General features: G+C 42.6%; 3 protein-coding genes across 3 annotated transcripts in view; 2 read left to right on the top strand and 1 right to left on the bottom strand.

Annotated features, from left to right (window-relative positions):
* Positions 1 to 866: 866 nt before the first annotated feature.
* Positions 867 to 3,135, top strand: rdh10b (retinol dehydrogenase 10b). The gene is made up of 6 exons (XM_067252665.1): positions 867 to 1,281; positions 1,667 to 1,896; positions 2,008 to 2,106; positions 2,406 to 2,551; positions 2,689 to 2,820; positions 2,956 to 3,135. Exons 1-6 carry the CDS (start codon positions 1,023 to 1,025, stop codon positions 3,089 to 3,091), a joined length of 1,002 nt encoding a protein of 333 aa, XP_067108766.1. The 5' UTR covers positions 867 to 1,022; the 3' UTR covers positions 3,092 to 3,135.
* A 511-nt stretch (positions 3,136 to 3,646) lies between these two features.
* On the top strand, positions 3,647 to 5,402 carry tmem70 (transmembrane protein 70). The gene is made up of 3 exons (XM_067253612.1): positions 3,647 to 3,901; positions 4,377 to 4,491; positions 4,827 to 5,402. Exons 1-3 carry the CDS (start codon positions 3,725 to 3,727, stop codon positions 5,270 to 5,272), a joined length of 738 nt encoding a protein of 245 aa, XP_067109713.1. The 5' UTR covers positions 3,647 to 3,724; the 3' UTR covers positions 5,273 to 5,402.
* A 5,660-nt stretch (positions 5,403 to 11,062) lies between these two features.
* The window catches only part of jph1b (junctophilin 1b), an 8,777-nt gene continuing 4,342 nt past the window's right edge, over positions 11,063 to 15,497 (bottom strand). Inside the window, 7 exon segments of the mRNA XM_067253160.1 lie at positions 11,063 to 11,432; positions 11,639 to 11,735; positions 11,895 to 12,242; positions 12,244 to 12,300; positions 12,302 to 12,363; positions 12,366 to 12,593; positions 13,962 to 14,080. Of these exon segments, the coding sequence (XP_067109261.1) occupies positions 11,655 to 11,735; positions 11,895 to 12,242; positions 12,244 to 12,300; positions 12,302 to 12,363; positions 12,366 to 12,593; positions 13,962 to 14,080 (895 nt within the window). The 3' untranslated portion in view covers positions 11,063 to 11,432; positions 11,639 to 11,654.

The following is a 15,497-nucleotide window of genomic DNA, read 5'->3' as shown; positions in this document are numbered from 1 at the left end:
GAGTTCGCAACTGTGCTGACCCTTCACTGAAACACATCCTCACATCCAGACCACCTGTCAAACTTCATACTGTACATTTCGATGTGTATGTTTGTTGTACTTATCACTCATTTATTTTGTACAACTAGTTTTAACGTATCTCAGATTCTCAAGTCATTACATAAAACCACAACATACAGTATATATTCCTTCTCTTCATTCCTGCCTGCTTTCTTTGTTCTCTTTTGATGTCCCCTACATCCCTACCATGTTGTTTTAACATTATGTGACCATTAGTCCTTTTTAATTGTAAGTCAACATAACTAGTGAAAGAATAGGAACTTATTGTTTCCAATGAGTTGATACCATATGCAAGACAAATAAAATGTGTTCATGTGATGTGCCCTTGTTCTTTGTATGTTTCCATAGTGGTCATGACTTGAACATAGATCAATGAAGAGTTAAACTGGTATGGGTTCGGTTTTGAAGGTTGTAGTCCAATTTTACGTAGCAACTCAGTTTGCAAATGAGCCCAACTAAACCGCTTATCCCCTTTTATAAGACAGATCTGCCTGCTAACATTATTGTCCTTCTGAACACAAAATCCCACACACTACCAGTACCAATGCATTGAGGCCTGAAGAACACTGATAACCCGGGTATGAAGATCTGTCACGTGGTGACTTAATACAAAGTAGCCTACAGTGTTTGTTTACATCTAATCGCATGCATGAGATATAGAAAATGGGTGGTGCCGAGAGTGTGGCTATTTGTTCAAGAAGGAGAAAAGGCGTTGTAAAGCTGCGCAGTCCTTGCGTTTGAGATGATTTGGGAGTGCGGAATTCTTGCGCAGATCAACCCTATGATGATCTGCATAAACACCTCTTGGTACAGGCTTCAGGCGTTCAAACATTCAACACAGCACCTAAGATACAAAGTTTACAATTCTTACATGCAGCCAGACCACTTATCTCTTCGTATACGTGTCCACGGTGATAGCTCTGGGCGTGTGACGAGTTTACCCCCATGTTAGTTCACCAACAATGAATGTTTTTGTCGAATTTTGCTTGGTAACATGCAAAGTTGTGTGGGCTTTTGTGTTGGCTGGGGCGAGATGGATTGTGCGTCCGAAGGAAAAAGATGTTAGCGGCCAGGTATGCATTATAACCGGTGGTGGAAGCGGTTTAGGTAGGCTCTTTGCCATTGAGTTTGCACGCCGAGGTGCCACGGTCGTATTGTGGGACATCAATCCGCAGAGCAATGAGGAAACGGCAGAGATGGTGCGACTTATCCACGGCCACGGTGAGTCTTGCTGGTCAATGTCTAGCCAGGTACTAACCTAGAGAGAGTAGCGCTTTTTTGTTTCGAGTGGAATGTACATTTAATCTGTTCATAATTATGAACAACAGTTCAAACTCGTATAAACATCTGATGATGAAATTGTAAAGTTGGTGAAGTCAACTGAAACTACAATAAACCGTGCCATAAACTCACCATGCCCTGTCTTCCATAGTTCTGCAAAAAAAAAAGCCTATTGTTTTACCAATGAGGAGATGTTTGCCGATGTCTTGGTGGCTACTTAACTCGTGAACACTCGGATCAGTATTGCCATTTAGTGGATATTGTGTATGGAGAGAAGTGGATGTTGACATATTTTGAAACGTGTCTGCAACTCTTTCATCCACAGGGGAGGGTAATAGAGATGAGCCTCTGTGTCAGACTAAGGTTTACACCTACGAGTGTGACGTCAGCAAGCCAGAGGATGTGTACCTGACTGCAGAGAAAGTGCAGCGAGAGGTGGGAAGTGTGGATATCCTGGTCAACAACGCTGGGGTTGTGTCAGGGCAACACCTGCTGGAGTGTCCTGATGAGCTAATCCAGCGTACCTTGATGGTCAACTGCCATGCTCATTTTTGGGTCAGTCAGTCTTGTTTAACTTTTTGAGTGATTACAAAGGAGCTATGATGTCGCAGAGCCCCATCATTATTATATTGGTGTTATTGTTTCTGAACCTTTCTGTGATTTCAGACCACCAAGGCTTTTCTCCCCAAGATGCTAGAGATGAACAAAGGACACATAGTGACAATCGCAAGCTCACTGGGTCTGTTCACCACTGCTGGTGTAGAGGTAAGAATCTAGTCAACCTAGGCCATCCCATAGAAACAGATTAACAAAATAAATACAAATACACTTACATTTGCTGTATAGAATAGGCCTATTTTAGATAAAAATGTACATCTAATTAATTCATTAGACACTTTTATCCAAAGCAACAAAACAAAAAGCACCAAATGTACAAATTAGGCCTATTACAGACATACCTGATCTTAGCTCAGTCATACAAAAACGGATTATTAAAGCCAACCAAAGTCTTCTAAACGTAAATGAAAACTGGAATAACTTTTAAGTTTCCTTCTCTCTATAAGGACTACTGTGCCAGTAAGTTTGGTGCGGTGGGTTTCCACGAGTCTCTCAGTCACGAGCTGAAAGCAGCAGAGAAAGAAGGCATCAAGATGACGCTTGTTTGTCCCTCTCTGGTCGACACGAGAATGTTCACGGGCTGCAGAATCCGGTGGGTACTATTGATCACACACACTCAGCACTACTGACTGTTCCAAGTTTTGCGATTGTGATGAAGAGGAAACAGGCTTTGCGAGTGAGGTTGCTGATGTAAGAGCATGTGGATAATGTTTACGTATTACTCCTCAGGAAAGAGTTGGCTCCCATGTTCCCTCCGTTGAAAGCAGAGCAGTGTGTGAAGCAGGCTATGAGGGCCATCCTAACAGACCAGCCTATGATCTGCACCCCACGAACCATGTATATAGTCACCTTCATGAAGACGTAAGTGTACACACAGGCATGGACTGTATCTATAGATGCATAGTTTTTATTTAGTCACATCTACTACTTATTCAGAATTCCTTCATATCCACGTCCACTTTCGCTGACCCTTGTCTTTTTTTCCACTGTTGTTAGGATCTTGCCCTTCGATGCCATTGTGTGCATGTACCGGTTTCTTGGAGCTGACAAGTGCATGTATCCCTTCCTGGCCCGCAGGACTGAAATCACGAACAACAATCAAGCCAAATCTGAGAGTTGTTTGCTTGGTTGATTTGATTGTTCTTAGTCCCTCAATAAACCTGTTGTCTACTTAAATATTTCTTTTTCATTCTTATAAAAATGTAGTTGTCATTACTTGGTGTTAGTGCCCTATCAATTAATTGTCATTACAGATGGTATTGTCCTTTTGGATGAACTGGATGTGATCAGATGAGGACACCTCCTGGAGATCATCATAGAATACATTCACCCATTTCCAATTTGATCATAACTTAATCTTACTTCCACACTTTCAGTGTAAGTAGCCTACTTCACACTGAAAGTGTGGAGTAGGGCTACTATTTATACCTTATTTATAGATATCATTTATGGGAGTGGTTGGTTAAAGGGTGAATTAGTCTACCTGTGTTTGATATCTGTTCGCAGCCACAACGCATAATTTGATAATGCCACACTTGTCCCACCAGATACTTCTTTACATAACTCACTGTGCCCACTATGGATTCGTAACTCCACCCTTACCAATCCGGCGTCATCTGACGTCCGAAAGAAGTCTCCCCTCACTGTTTGCCGGCGGAAGAAGCTTAGTTTTGTGGGTCGACGCACCAGCCTTCATGCACAATCTGAAAGCACCTAGATTTCCAATAGGCTAGCTAGCTAGCTAGCTAACACATTTTCAGCTATAATGTTTCAACTTTGCATTGCTCGTGGATTCCGTGCTGGTTTCAACCAAACGTTTACTAGATGTCTACGGGATTTGAGGTCCTCTTCGAATGCATGCAGACATGCAAGACTTCCTATGAAAACACATGAGCACTTATTTAATGTTGCCAGAAGGTCGTTTCTTAATGAGGCCATCAAGGTATTGTACTGTAGACTCTTCTTTTTATCTTGCAATAAAATTACCATAGTAATACTGTACTCGAGTATCAAGTAGAGTTCTCCCTCTGAGTCCCAGTGTGACTCAGAGATAGAGATATTGCTAATCTATTAGGCTAGTTAGCCTATGTAGCCTACTGTAGTCTTCTAATTAACTCAGCTAGCTTTCTATGCTAAATGTCCTAGCTTGTGCCCCTAGCTTGCTGAACAGCTGACAGTACGATCGTGCTGCTGCATGTGATTTGTTCACAGCCTGATATTTATCTGAGATCCAGTAACATTTATTTGTGTCTAATACATTTTTTAGGCTGCCTTCAGTTTACAGTTTTGGTAAAAATGACAGTGCTTTAAGCCTAAAATTACAAAAACGAATAAACTAAACAATTACAATCAATGGGTCTATTTAACTGTGCAAGAAATGTAGGATTGTGTTCACAATTTGTGCTTCTTTGTTATAGGTGCAGTCTTCCTTTTCACAGCCTCTCTTGGCTCGCTATTTCTCGTCATCAACCACACACTTTTCTGAGGAAGGTAGTCTCATCTACACAGGAAACCTGGGCACAGCCGTTCGTGGTATGTTGATCATCAGCTCAAATCTAAATGTATTTGTATAGCCCTTTTTACACGCAAAATGTCACAGAGCGCTTCACATACGCCAATAGAACTGCCCCTCAACCAACCTAAACCCTCAGCTCATTGTCATCAGTAGCTTATTAATGTTGTAAGTCCTTTATAGCCACTAGTGTAAGCCATGTCCTGTGAACATGTGGTGGCTTGACATTCTGATGTTTATTTGTATCAGTGTGAGTTTAGATTTAGAATATTGTAAACTTTTCAGGCCTTCGCATCCATCCAACAACAGCACATTACCAGAAAGTTGCTGTCTGTATCTCTGTGTTGTGTTACAGGCGTGAAGATATTCTCCTACTCCAGCAGTGGCATGAGCCTGGGTTTCCTTGCTTACATCCTGCTGCAGAAAGGCATAGGTGTGAATAGCCTGGTGTTAAAGGCTGTCTTCTGCGGGGCTGTCGGCTTCTTCACTTTCCTCACGCCTATCCTCCTCCACCATGTCACCAAGGGCTACGTAGTGCGCTTGTACCACAATGCCGACACAGACATGTACACAGCAGTCACCTACAGTGCCCTGCTGATGGAGAAAAAGACTGTCTTTCACCAAAGCGACGTGAAGATACCGGATGTCAGTCGAATTTTCACCACTTTTTTTGCTGGCAAGAAAGGCCTGCTGATAAACCCTCAACTCTTTGAAATACGAGATCATTATAACCACCTTATGGGATATGATAAGCCTTTCTCTTTTGACATATACGATGAGGATAATCCGGATAAGAGTTAGTGTGTAGAAGAGACTGACATAGCCAAGCTTTTGCAATCTGGTGGAAAATGTTTTGTATACATTTGTATTTTGAACCATTGTTAGATGAATATAAAGTTTAAAAGTAAATAAAGTTTTTTTTTTTGTAGGACACATACACTTTTGTATGACTTGTCTGCAACATCCTCATCTTCCATATAAATAAGCCCAGATAAATAACATCACTTAAACCATAATACCAAGTTTTCAAGATTTCTAAACTGGTTTTGTTTAGTATACTCACCACACATATCTGACCAGTGGAAGAAACACAATGATGTTTCTCAAATGAAAGGGGGGTCTTTGTTCTATACCAATGTCAGACTTTAAAAAAAAGAATCTCAGTAGATGGTGTGCCCTGAAAATATAGTGTGCTACATACTCAAAGGAGGGACGTCTATGTTTCCATCCTCTTGTTCATTTAGTTTCATAATGAAATGTGACTATTGAAATGCACCAGGGGTCATGAAGGTCAACATTCGCTGTCTTATGAAGGTGCCTACGTTTGCGCCTTTTGCTTATTTGCTCCCTACATTTGATTAAAACAAATCCACTAGGGTGCGCTGTGGGTATTATCAATAGTACCACCAGGGTGCGCTGTCAGTACATTGAGAAGGTTGTTCAAACTCCAGGGATAAACCAAACATGATGTCTTAAGTGTGTAATTCAATAATAACTTCTTCCTTCTCTGCCATGCATGTCATGCTAGTCTTGAAATAAGCTGTTTCTTCTAACAAACCCCTAGGAGTATTTCTCGAATGTGTGGTCGAGGGCACTCTGACATGGGTTTATTTTCAGACTGAGGATTGTCCAGAGAGGAAAGCCCAGCACACACACACACACACACACACACACATAGAAAGACAGAGAATCCATGCTGCCATTTTGGTCGTGCAGTCCTTACTCATGGGATCTCACATTGCCAGCTGCTCTATATTGTCATTCATTGAGGAACTGAGGCTTCAGATCTTATTTCTTATTCTCCAACTACATAGGAAAGAATGAGAGACTGGGATAGAACCCTGAAATACATTTCCAGAACTGTACCTCGTCATCATCTTCGGACTTGGTGGATCTACCACAGCAGGTCATGAATCCATTCAAAGTCAACAATGACAGTTGTCACTTACCCAATTAACCGACAGTATATTATCTGTTGTGTAGATTCAGATTACGAATGCATGTACCTCTTACCAAACGGTTTGAAGTACCTAACAACAAAGTTGTTTGAGTCAACTACTACTAAGAATGGAGTATCTTCAATTTTCTAATGATGATTATTGCATTTGCCCCATGCACCTCACGGCAAGACGTCAATTAATTGTTAGACTCAGCTCAGCTAGAGAGAGCCCCTGGCAAATAAGTCCATATACAATAGATGACGTGCTTGGGCCAAGCAACAATGCTTTGCTCTATAAATAAATGGGTTTTGGCTGTGTTAAGGATGTTGTCATATTGAAGCTTCAAGCCAAATAATCTGAATAGATTCACCAAGCTGGCCATCTTGAGTGTTGATTGCTGCAGGTAAGTCAAACTTCCCTGGTCTGGGCACGTACAGATGACCACATAGTGGTCTGGTATCTTTGTTTGTCTGTGTGTGTGTGTGTTGTGGGGTGTGTGTGGGTTGCAGTGTTGCCACTGCCGTTGCCGCTGGTGACAGGGGGGAGCAGGTGCCACCGGGCAGAACGACCTCAGAGCTTTGACCCTGAAGGCCTATCTATCTAGATCTAATGGCAGGGGGTGGGAGCAGGGGCGGGACTCGTGGTGGGGGCTCAGGGCTAGTTGGGGTGCTCAGAAGGTATGGGTGGGCAGGGTGAATTGAGGAGTCTCTCAAGTCCCTAAATGTGTCCAAATAGGTACTAAGGAAAGGAACCTTTTCTCACACCCGTTCGATCAACTAACATTCGAATCAAGGTGGAAGGAACTCAAATCAAGTAGTGTAAACACACTGTATGTGTTCTTGACTTTCAGTTGGGGTGTGGGTTTTAAATATTTAATGTATTTACTTGTTTGTTAGCTTTTTGACAGATGTAATGAATACTGAACTGACTTGTGTGGTCATTGAATGGAAGCTAGCTTACAGTAAAGCAGGGCCTTGGTGTCTGGTTGGTGAGAAGCGAATGAAAAGAGTGTGGTATTCCACGCATCAGAAGTGATGACCTGTGAAATAGGAGCGTGTGTGTGTAGTGGGAGATGTTTGAGGTTTGACGCTGTCTCTCATTCTCATGCCTGCTGTGATATCGCCTGTAACCAATGGTGTTTGACCTTGGCAATTCCTGCAAAAATATCCCTCAACTAGAGCATGGCAGAACTAAGTTCACTCCAGTCTGTCTTTCTCTATCCAAGTCCATCACTGATAGTCCTGATCCACTGAGAACTGTTTTCAGTGACTGATACATTAACATTTCCAGGGCCTGATGTGCCCATAGGATACTATACATTCATTCTAGTATCCTGGACTTGACTGCTAATACTATATTATATTACTACTTTTTTGAAAAAAACATTGGTCAAAAAAAACATTGGTCAGTGACCTTCCATTCCACTCCCCTGTAGTGGTCCCATAGCCATGTAGACTGTGGTCTCTCTCTCTCTCTCTCTCTCTCTCTCTCTCTCTCTCTCTCTCTCTCTCTCTCTCTCTCTCTCTCTCTCTCTCTCTCTCTCTCTCTCTCTCTCTCTCTCTCTCTCTCTCTCTCTCTCTCTCTCTCTCTCTCTCTCTCTCTCTCTCTCTCTCTCTCTCTCTCTCTCTCTCTCTCTCTCTCTCTCTCTCTGTGCTTTCTTATGTGACACTATCCCAGCCACAGCAGCTGTTGGTCACTATTTTAGTTTCAGGATCACCACAGCTATCTCTGAGACAAGGGCCAATTTTCACACTCCAGGGTTAGACTGCTCCTAATAAAACAGTAGGTCTGCCGCTGTGACAGATCAGTTTAAGCCTGGGGGAATTCCCCTTTTCCTCTTAACAAATCACATATTTAACCGTGGTGGGAATCGATTCAAGATAGGATCAAATGAAATGAGAGGTAGAGGACAGAAGACATAAAACTGGGAAAGTTAAGGGATAAGTGACACTACTATGTGTTCAATGCGCAATGCGACATCTTCAGTGGACTTACTGGTCAAAGAAAATGTAGAGCAGGAAATTGGACAGAAACATGTTCATGTAAACTCACTTTTTAATTCTTCTTGTGGGAAACGACTGCCAAAAATACAATATCCTATGCGGTCTGAAATACTGGAAATATCAAAACAAGTCAATATTTGGTGAACTTTAGTGATATTTCCTGGAAATCTGGCAACAGTCAACAACATTGATGTTGAAACCAATTAAAACTACATATCAAATTTTGGCAACAGGATGGTTTTCCAAAACACAGTTTAGAACATTTTAGAAAAATACCCAAAGACCTAGAAACAGTATACAATGTACATTGACATACAAATTATAAAGAAAAATTCCTGTCACTATAATTTAAACATTAAGTAACAAAAGCTCATCATTTGGGGCTGAAAAAGGGTAAAAGGCGTGTCAGATACAACTAGTAAAAAATAGCCTTATACATAGCTGTGCAAATACAGTTTAGACAAGAAAAATATACTCTAAGATAAACTATATCATTCATGGCTCTTTCAATGTATCAACTTTCTCTGTTCTTGAATTAAAACGCATCAAGATATCAACATTCAGAAACCTCACTGCATTGGCTTTTCTACCAAAGATGCTTTCTTTCTTCTCATCCAATCTCATCTCACACACTGAGGCAGTCAGACCACACTGTCTGTAAAACACCTTCACATCATCACACCACCAAAACAATGTCAAAACAATGTTTCCACATTACTGAAACCTATACTTTATCTTTCTCCCATTGAAAATATTACTCTTTCTACCATTTTTCTTTTAATCAAACTGTCAACAGTTATATTCTACCTCCTAAATATTACACTCTCTATACAATGCACTATATATTCTGATTTTAATGGCACATAATGATTAATAAATAAATCCAAACTCTAATAGACTGAACATGCTTGACTATAGGCACAAAAATGGTAATATAGATAATACAGCAAACAGACCTAATAATAATAATAAATAATAATTAAGACGATGGTTCTTCCATCCAGTAAACTGGAACATGTTTAAGTCCAGACAGGCATCCACCTGAACATGTTTAAGTCCAGACAGGCATCCACCTGAACATGCAGTTGTATGTACCTGAAGGTATTCAACACTCAAGCAGGACGTTATTGCAGATAGGGAAGGATGTTGAAACACCACCTTCTTCAGAGCATGCATGTTAGTGTGAGGTCATTCTGTTGAGTCTAGGGGTTGGGGAAGAGCTGCTAGTTTTTTCCAGATCAATGATACCTAACTGAATGCTTAAAATAATAAAACAATCCAAGAAATGTAACATTCACATCCAAGCATGCACAAATTAGGTCAATTTCTGAAATGGCGAATTCAAACTTATGGGTACCATACAAAATAAATATTCAATTTACATACTCATGTCTGAATCAAACAAAACTGAATGCATTACAGTAGTGTATTTATCGCTCTATTTAATTAGTTGAAACGGGACTATAAATACAAATCATAGTATGCAATATTTCCAGAAATGTAACAGCAAATCTTTGCATTTTTTCAAGACATCCATTTTATTCAGTGATTCATTATTGCAGTATCCACTGAGCCTTTATTGCAGAAAACAATCAATATACATTTGCACACCACTATGAACATTGTTTATAATGTGACAACTGAATGTAATTGTGAGGGTGGCCCAATTTCTTCATGGACTTTCTATAAAGTTTATATACATACATCAGTTATAATTGGTGCAATATGATTTTTGCTATCACTTACTGATCTTTGTTGTTGGAATACAATAATTATTGATAATCTTTTCAACACTGATAATGAAATAATAAAAATGTTATCGTCTCAGACGTTTATTTTATACGTACAGTGTGAACTTTTTCTTCAACACTATCCAAACAATGGTATTCCAAATTCATGTTTGAGTTATTGTAAAATATGAACTGTTTCTCTATAGTTCTGAGATCTGAGATTTCAAACAGTAATTTCAAACAGTAATTTAATGGTAATTGCAATGAAAACACACTTGCAAATTGCATAAGATATTGTTTGTTTCTTTAGATCTTTTTACACATTAAATTCAAAATTTCGACTGCATAAGAACTGCTTTGTGAAACAAAGGCTCAGTTGAAATTCCTTTGGGATTCCAATGAACAAGTCTGTGCAATAGATGTCTCGACTTTGAATAAATAAATTAACAAAATGAAACGCCTCCTTGAATTCAATATTGGTAAACAAAGAAAAATAAAACAGCTATCAACGGACACGGTATCACAAAACAAAATCCCACTGACTCTGCCCCATGCTCTAGCATCATATTGTGGATCTATGGACACCAGACAAGGCTGTAACAGTGGCTTTATGGCTGTAAGACTGCTGGCTACCACTGCCACAGAGTGTACGGTTTGATTTCTAGCGAGTGGTAGAGTGAACATTGAGATGGATGGACATACGGACAGTCAGACAGACAGACCCACTCCCAGGAGCAGTAGAGACCACTGGGACACTTTTATCCCCTGGCAGCATTTGGCACATGTCCCCCTCAAACACGTCAGATGGTAAAATAGTAAGGCAGCTGTCGGCTTCCGTCAACTAAAAGTGCATCTCCGAACATATCCAGTCAAGTCCTCCCCCAACCCGGAACCCCCCTTCCTCCCTTCCAACACCCTTCCAAGACAACACCCTGACACCCCCCTGCAGACACACATACACACACACATCCTCCAAGGCAGATGGAGTGGCAATGCACTTGACTGGTTACAGCTTGTATCAGCAAATTTCCTTTTTTTTTTCTCTCTCCCCCTTTCACTGCTTGCTTCAGGTTTCACAGAACCTGGGACGGGTCACAAATCATCGCCAGCGAATCTGGGCGGCCTCGGGCCCGGCGGTCCAGGTCTCATCTTTCTCTCCCCATGTTTCACTCTATTTCAAGTCCTCCGTTTGCCTGTGTGTGTGTATCTGACTCGGCGCCATTTTTAAAGGCCATTGACGCAACCGCAGCGAGTTAGGGGGCCTAGGCCGCTAGTTTGGATGAGTTCACTAAAGGGTCAAAACAGGAGGTTAGAAGGTTAGATTGTTGTGTTGAATCACATTTAGGTGTATAGTGTATATATATATATTAATACATACTGTATCTATTTACACTTGAAAAATACCTACGTACATATTTACACTTTGACTCAAATGTGGTCCTAATGGATAAAAACTGAGATAATAATGTGCAACAGGAAGTTGAACTTTCTTACCTGAGTTGAGACTTTGTCAGGTCAGAAAATGGACAAATATTATTGCTAGACCAATATTCAACAGCATAACCAGGACAACCAGAATTGAGTTAGGACCCTGTGAAAGAGATAGAGCAAAGTAGGAGAGGGGGAAATAATGCAGGACAATGTTTAATAAACGATTAGATTGAGAGTAGGTTACCACCACACCCTTAACATCCTATACAATGCTTTGAAAAGGCACTGGCTGCTACCCCCTTCTAGTGCGTCTACTTACTGACTCTTCCTCTATGGTATCCGAGCTGATTTCCATGCTGGCCTTCTTGGTTTCTGCTAGACTCTTTGGCTTGTGCGAATCCTGTTTTTTTAGTTTGTGCTCCGGTTTATTCTCTTTGACCACAGCAGGCGGCTTTGGCGTTGGAGGTTTTGGTGTTGGGGTGCGGTACACCTTGGCTGGTGGGGGTATGCGAGCAAGGTCAGATGCGGTGAGTTGAAGCTCCTCATCAACACCTATAGGCTCATCCGGAGGTGGAATTTTGACATCTGCCTTCACGTAGTAACCATGGTACTGGGTGTGCAGCTGACCGTTGCCAGGGCTGGTGGTAGCGTTAGCGACAGCGGGCCTCTACCGCCTTGAACGGTTTGGGTTGGGGCATTTCCACTTCCTGTTTGAGGGAAGTCTTGGGAGGCAGCCTTGGTGAGGCCGGCAGCCTGGGTCTCCACGACGGGGGTCTTGTTCTCTTTCCAGAAAGCTTTGCGGTGATCTTGTTGCTAAAGAAGCTCTTCTTGACAGCGGGGGGCGAGGGGGGGGGCGTGGGGGCGGGGCTCTGGGAGGGACTCTCAGTGGGGGTCTGGGTCGGAGTGGTCCCTTTACGGTAGAAGTGGGGGCTTCCTGTGGGAGACTTCTCCTTATTCTCCTCTGGGACCTCTCTGATCTCAATCGGTTCATTGAACCTCTGCTTTATGTAATCAGGGCCTGGAAAATATAAGGGAATTCCACAATGATTCAAATTAAGTTGACTTCTCAACCCTCACACAGTCGCTATATTTGAAACAAATTCACTAAACCCTCAATTGAGCTACATACACTTGCACAACCCCTAATATCATTTTGCTCAACTGGACTGGACAGTCATAATTCTACTTTATTCCATGTCACTTTGCTCATGGTTAGCATGCTGGCTCCGCAGCCATGAGTTCACAGATGAGTATTTGTTCCTTAATGGAGTTTCAGAGCTGGCCCAGTTGGTTTATAGTTCCCTGTAAAAGGTTCCAGGCATACTCTACATACTCCTGAACACTGATGAGGGCCAGGCCTGAATGTCCGCCTGTTGACACCCAGCACAGCCCCCCCCGCCTGTATAGCTATGCTGAGGAGAGCCCATCTTGTTTTAAAAACTAAGACCTCCTTCATCTCTTATCTCTCTCGCTCTTTCTATCCATTTCTCTCTCTTTCTCTCCCTCTCACCCTCACTCCCTCATTCTGTCTGTATCTGTGTAGACAAGGAAGTATCTACTTATGGTAATTACATTCAACTTCTAATACTTTCATTAGCATTAAGATGTTGTATATTCATGGCTCTTTCACAGACACCATGTGGAAACACAGAACCCAGACACACAGACACTTGGACAAGGAGGATTACAAAGAGGGGTGCAGAGGTGGTAATATTCGTAGTGGTCTGAGATCTGTAAACTAGTTTGGATTAGAAGAAAAATTCTGCACAGCCCTTCAGACAGTATATTTATATCTCTGTCCCTCTGCAGTAAACATTGCTAAGCCCCAAGCTCTTTTGTTCAACATCCTGGCAGTTTGGGTATGGTGGAACATCTGTGTATTGTGGAACAGTTACTGAAACTGGAGAGCAGATATTGCGGTGTCAAGGCTTATTTATGTTTTCCTGGCTAAGAAAAGCTGTGGATCAGTTGCTTGGTACATCATCATAGAACTATGTCCCATTGAATTGATGTGGCTGAAGTGACAATGCTTTGAAAGCGACTGGAAGGAATCAACGTGCAGACCTGTACAAAGTTCATGGAAACCCGGGATACTTCTACAGCATAAAAAACACAGTATGGCGAAGGTGTGTACAGTATGTCATGTATAGTAGGAGTCAGGTGGCTGAGCGGTTAGGGAATCGGGCTATTAATCCAAAGGTTGCCGGTTCGATTCCCGGCCGTGATAAATTACGTTGTGTCCTTGGACAAGGCACTTCACTAGTACTTCCTACTTGCCTTGGGGGGAATGTCCTTGTACTTACTGTAGGTTGCTCTGGATAAGAGCGTCTGCTAAATGACTAAATGTATAGTGAAGGTTGTTTCTATGACTGGATGGATGGTTTACCTGGCTGGTGGAAGCCAGGGGACAGCTCCCTGGCCACAGCCCTGGCGATGTCTGAGTCCTGGCTGGCTGACTGGGCGGCCTGGTCTGCGGCTTCACCTTTGGCCCGGGCGTGGGCTGTCCTGGAATACACAGGGATTTAACTGCATCAGGACCATGTGTGGATTCATAACCCTTTTGAAAATGAGGGGTTTTCAATTTCAGTGATACATTGCAGGATGTGAGAACCCATTTCAAAATTCATTTCACAATGCAATATCCATTTGAACGACATACCACAATATGCAAAATTAAGCAAAGTTTACACATTGTTCATACAGGAGTCCAAGTCTGCAGGCAGACACACAACCTTCTGCTCCAAGAAAAACTATTTCACTATCTTCTCTTCTACATAAAGCAGATATGATCCTGGTGTCACAGAAGCCATGAAGGAGCTAAAGACAACCCACTTAGCTCTTCGCTGTCTAGTTAAAACTATTTGTTTAGATTCAATACTGATTCAGATTGCCATAAAATAAACTTCCTTTCCTCAGAACCTTCTCGATTCATAAACAAATGACCGGGTTCAAGACTGCTTGAGTCATACCGCAGATGATATGCTACCATATCAGCTGCTTAGGCTAGGCTAGCTACAACCACTGCCAGCCAGGCAGTATTTCTGTCAGCTGTTGAGTCCAGTCCTGCCTGGCCTTATTTAGGCAGGGCCCACTGCTGACATACACACACACACACACACACACACACACACACACACTGTATGGGCACTGCACCCTCTCTTTTTAATCTACCCCTCCCTTTTCTTTTTCTCTCCCAGTCTGTTACTCTCTGTACTCTTCTCTCTGTCTGTCTCTCACCCACTCTATCACAACCGCTCTACTCAGCCTTCACCCTCCGTCATCGCCCCAATCCTTCTCCCTCCCTCCCTCCCTCCCTCCCTCCCTCCCTCCTCCCTCCCTCCCTCCCTCCTCCCTCCCTCCCTCCCTCCCTCCCTCCCTCCCTCCCTCCCTCCCTCCCTCCCTCCCTTCCTTCCTTCCCTTCCTTCCTTCCTTCCTTCCTTCCTTCCTTCCTTCCTTCCTTCCCTCCCTCCCTCCCTCCCCTCCCTCCCTCCCTCCCTCCCTCCCTCCCTCCCTCCCTCCCTCTCCCTCCTCCCTCCCTCCCTCCCTCCCCCCTCCCTCCCTTGGGCTTCCACCCAGATGAGGGTAAAGTGAGGCAGGCCGAGACCCCTCCACACGTTCCTATGCTCTTACCATGCAGATCAACTGTGGCACCACATAACAGCCTTCAAAGACAGAGTCCTCAGTTCGACACATTCTCACACTCCACTCAAGGGACGTATTACTGTTTCATGACACCATGCGTTGTCGCGGTGATGAGACAAGTCTAGGGCTAGAACTTATTAACAGACCTCATTAAAATTCATGAGCCAGAATAATCTTGGGTAAAGAACATGCTAATTAGTGTTTTTCATGAGAGAAGACAGCACTGAGACGAATGACAAGGACTTCTATGTTGTCGTCAAGGGATGCAGTTTAACCTTTC

Source organism: Osmerus mordax, chromosome 16 (assembly GCF_038355195.1).
Source record: "Osmerus mordax isolate fOsmMor3 chromosome 16, fOsmMor3.pri, whole genome shotgun sequence".
Classification (NCBI taxonomy): Eukaryota; Metazoa; Chordata; class Actinopteri; order Osmeriformes; family Osmeridae; genus Osmerus; species Osmerus mordax.
The sequence above is the reverse complement of the archived record's forward strand: the minus strand, read 5'-3'. Positions and strand labels throughout refer to the sequence as shown.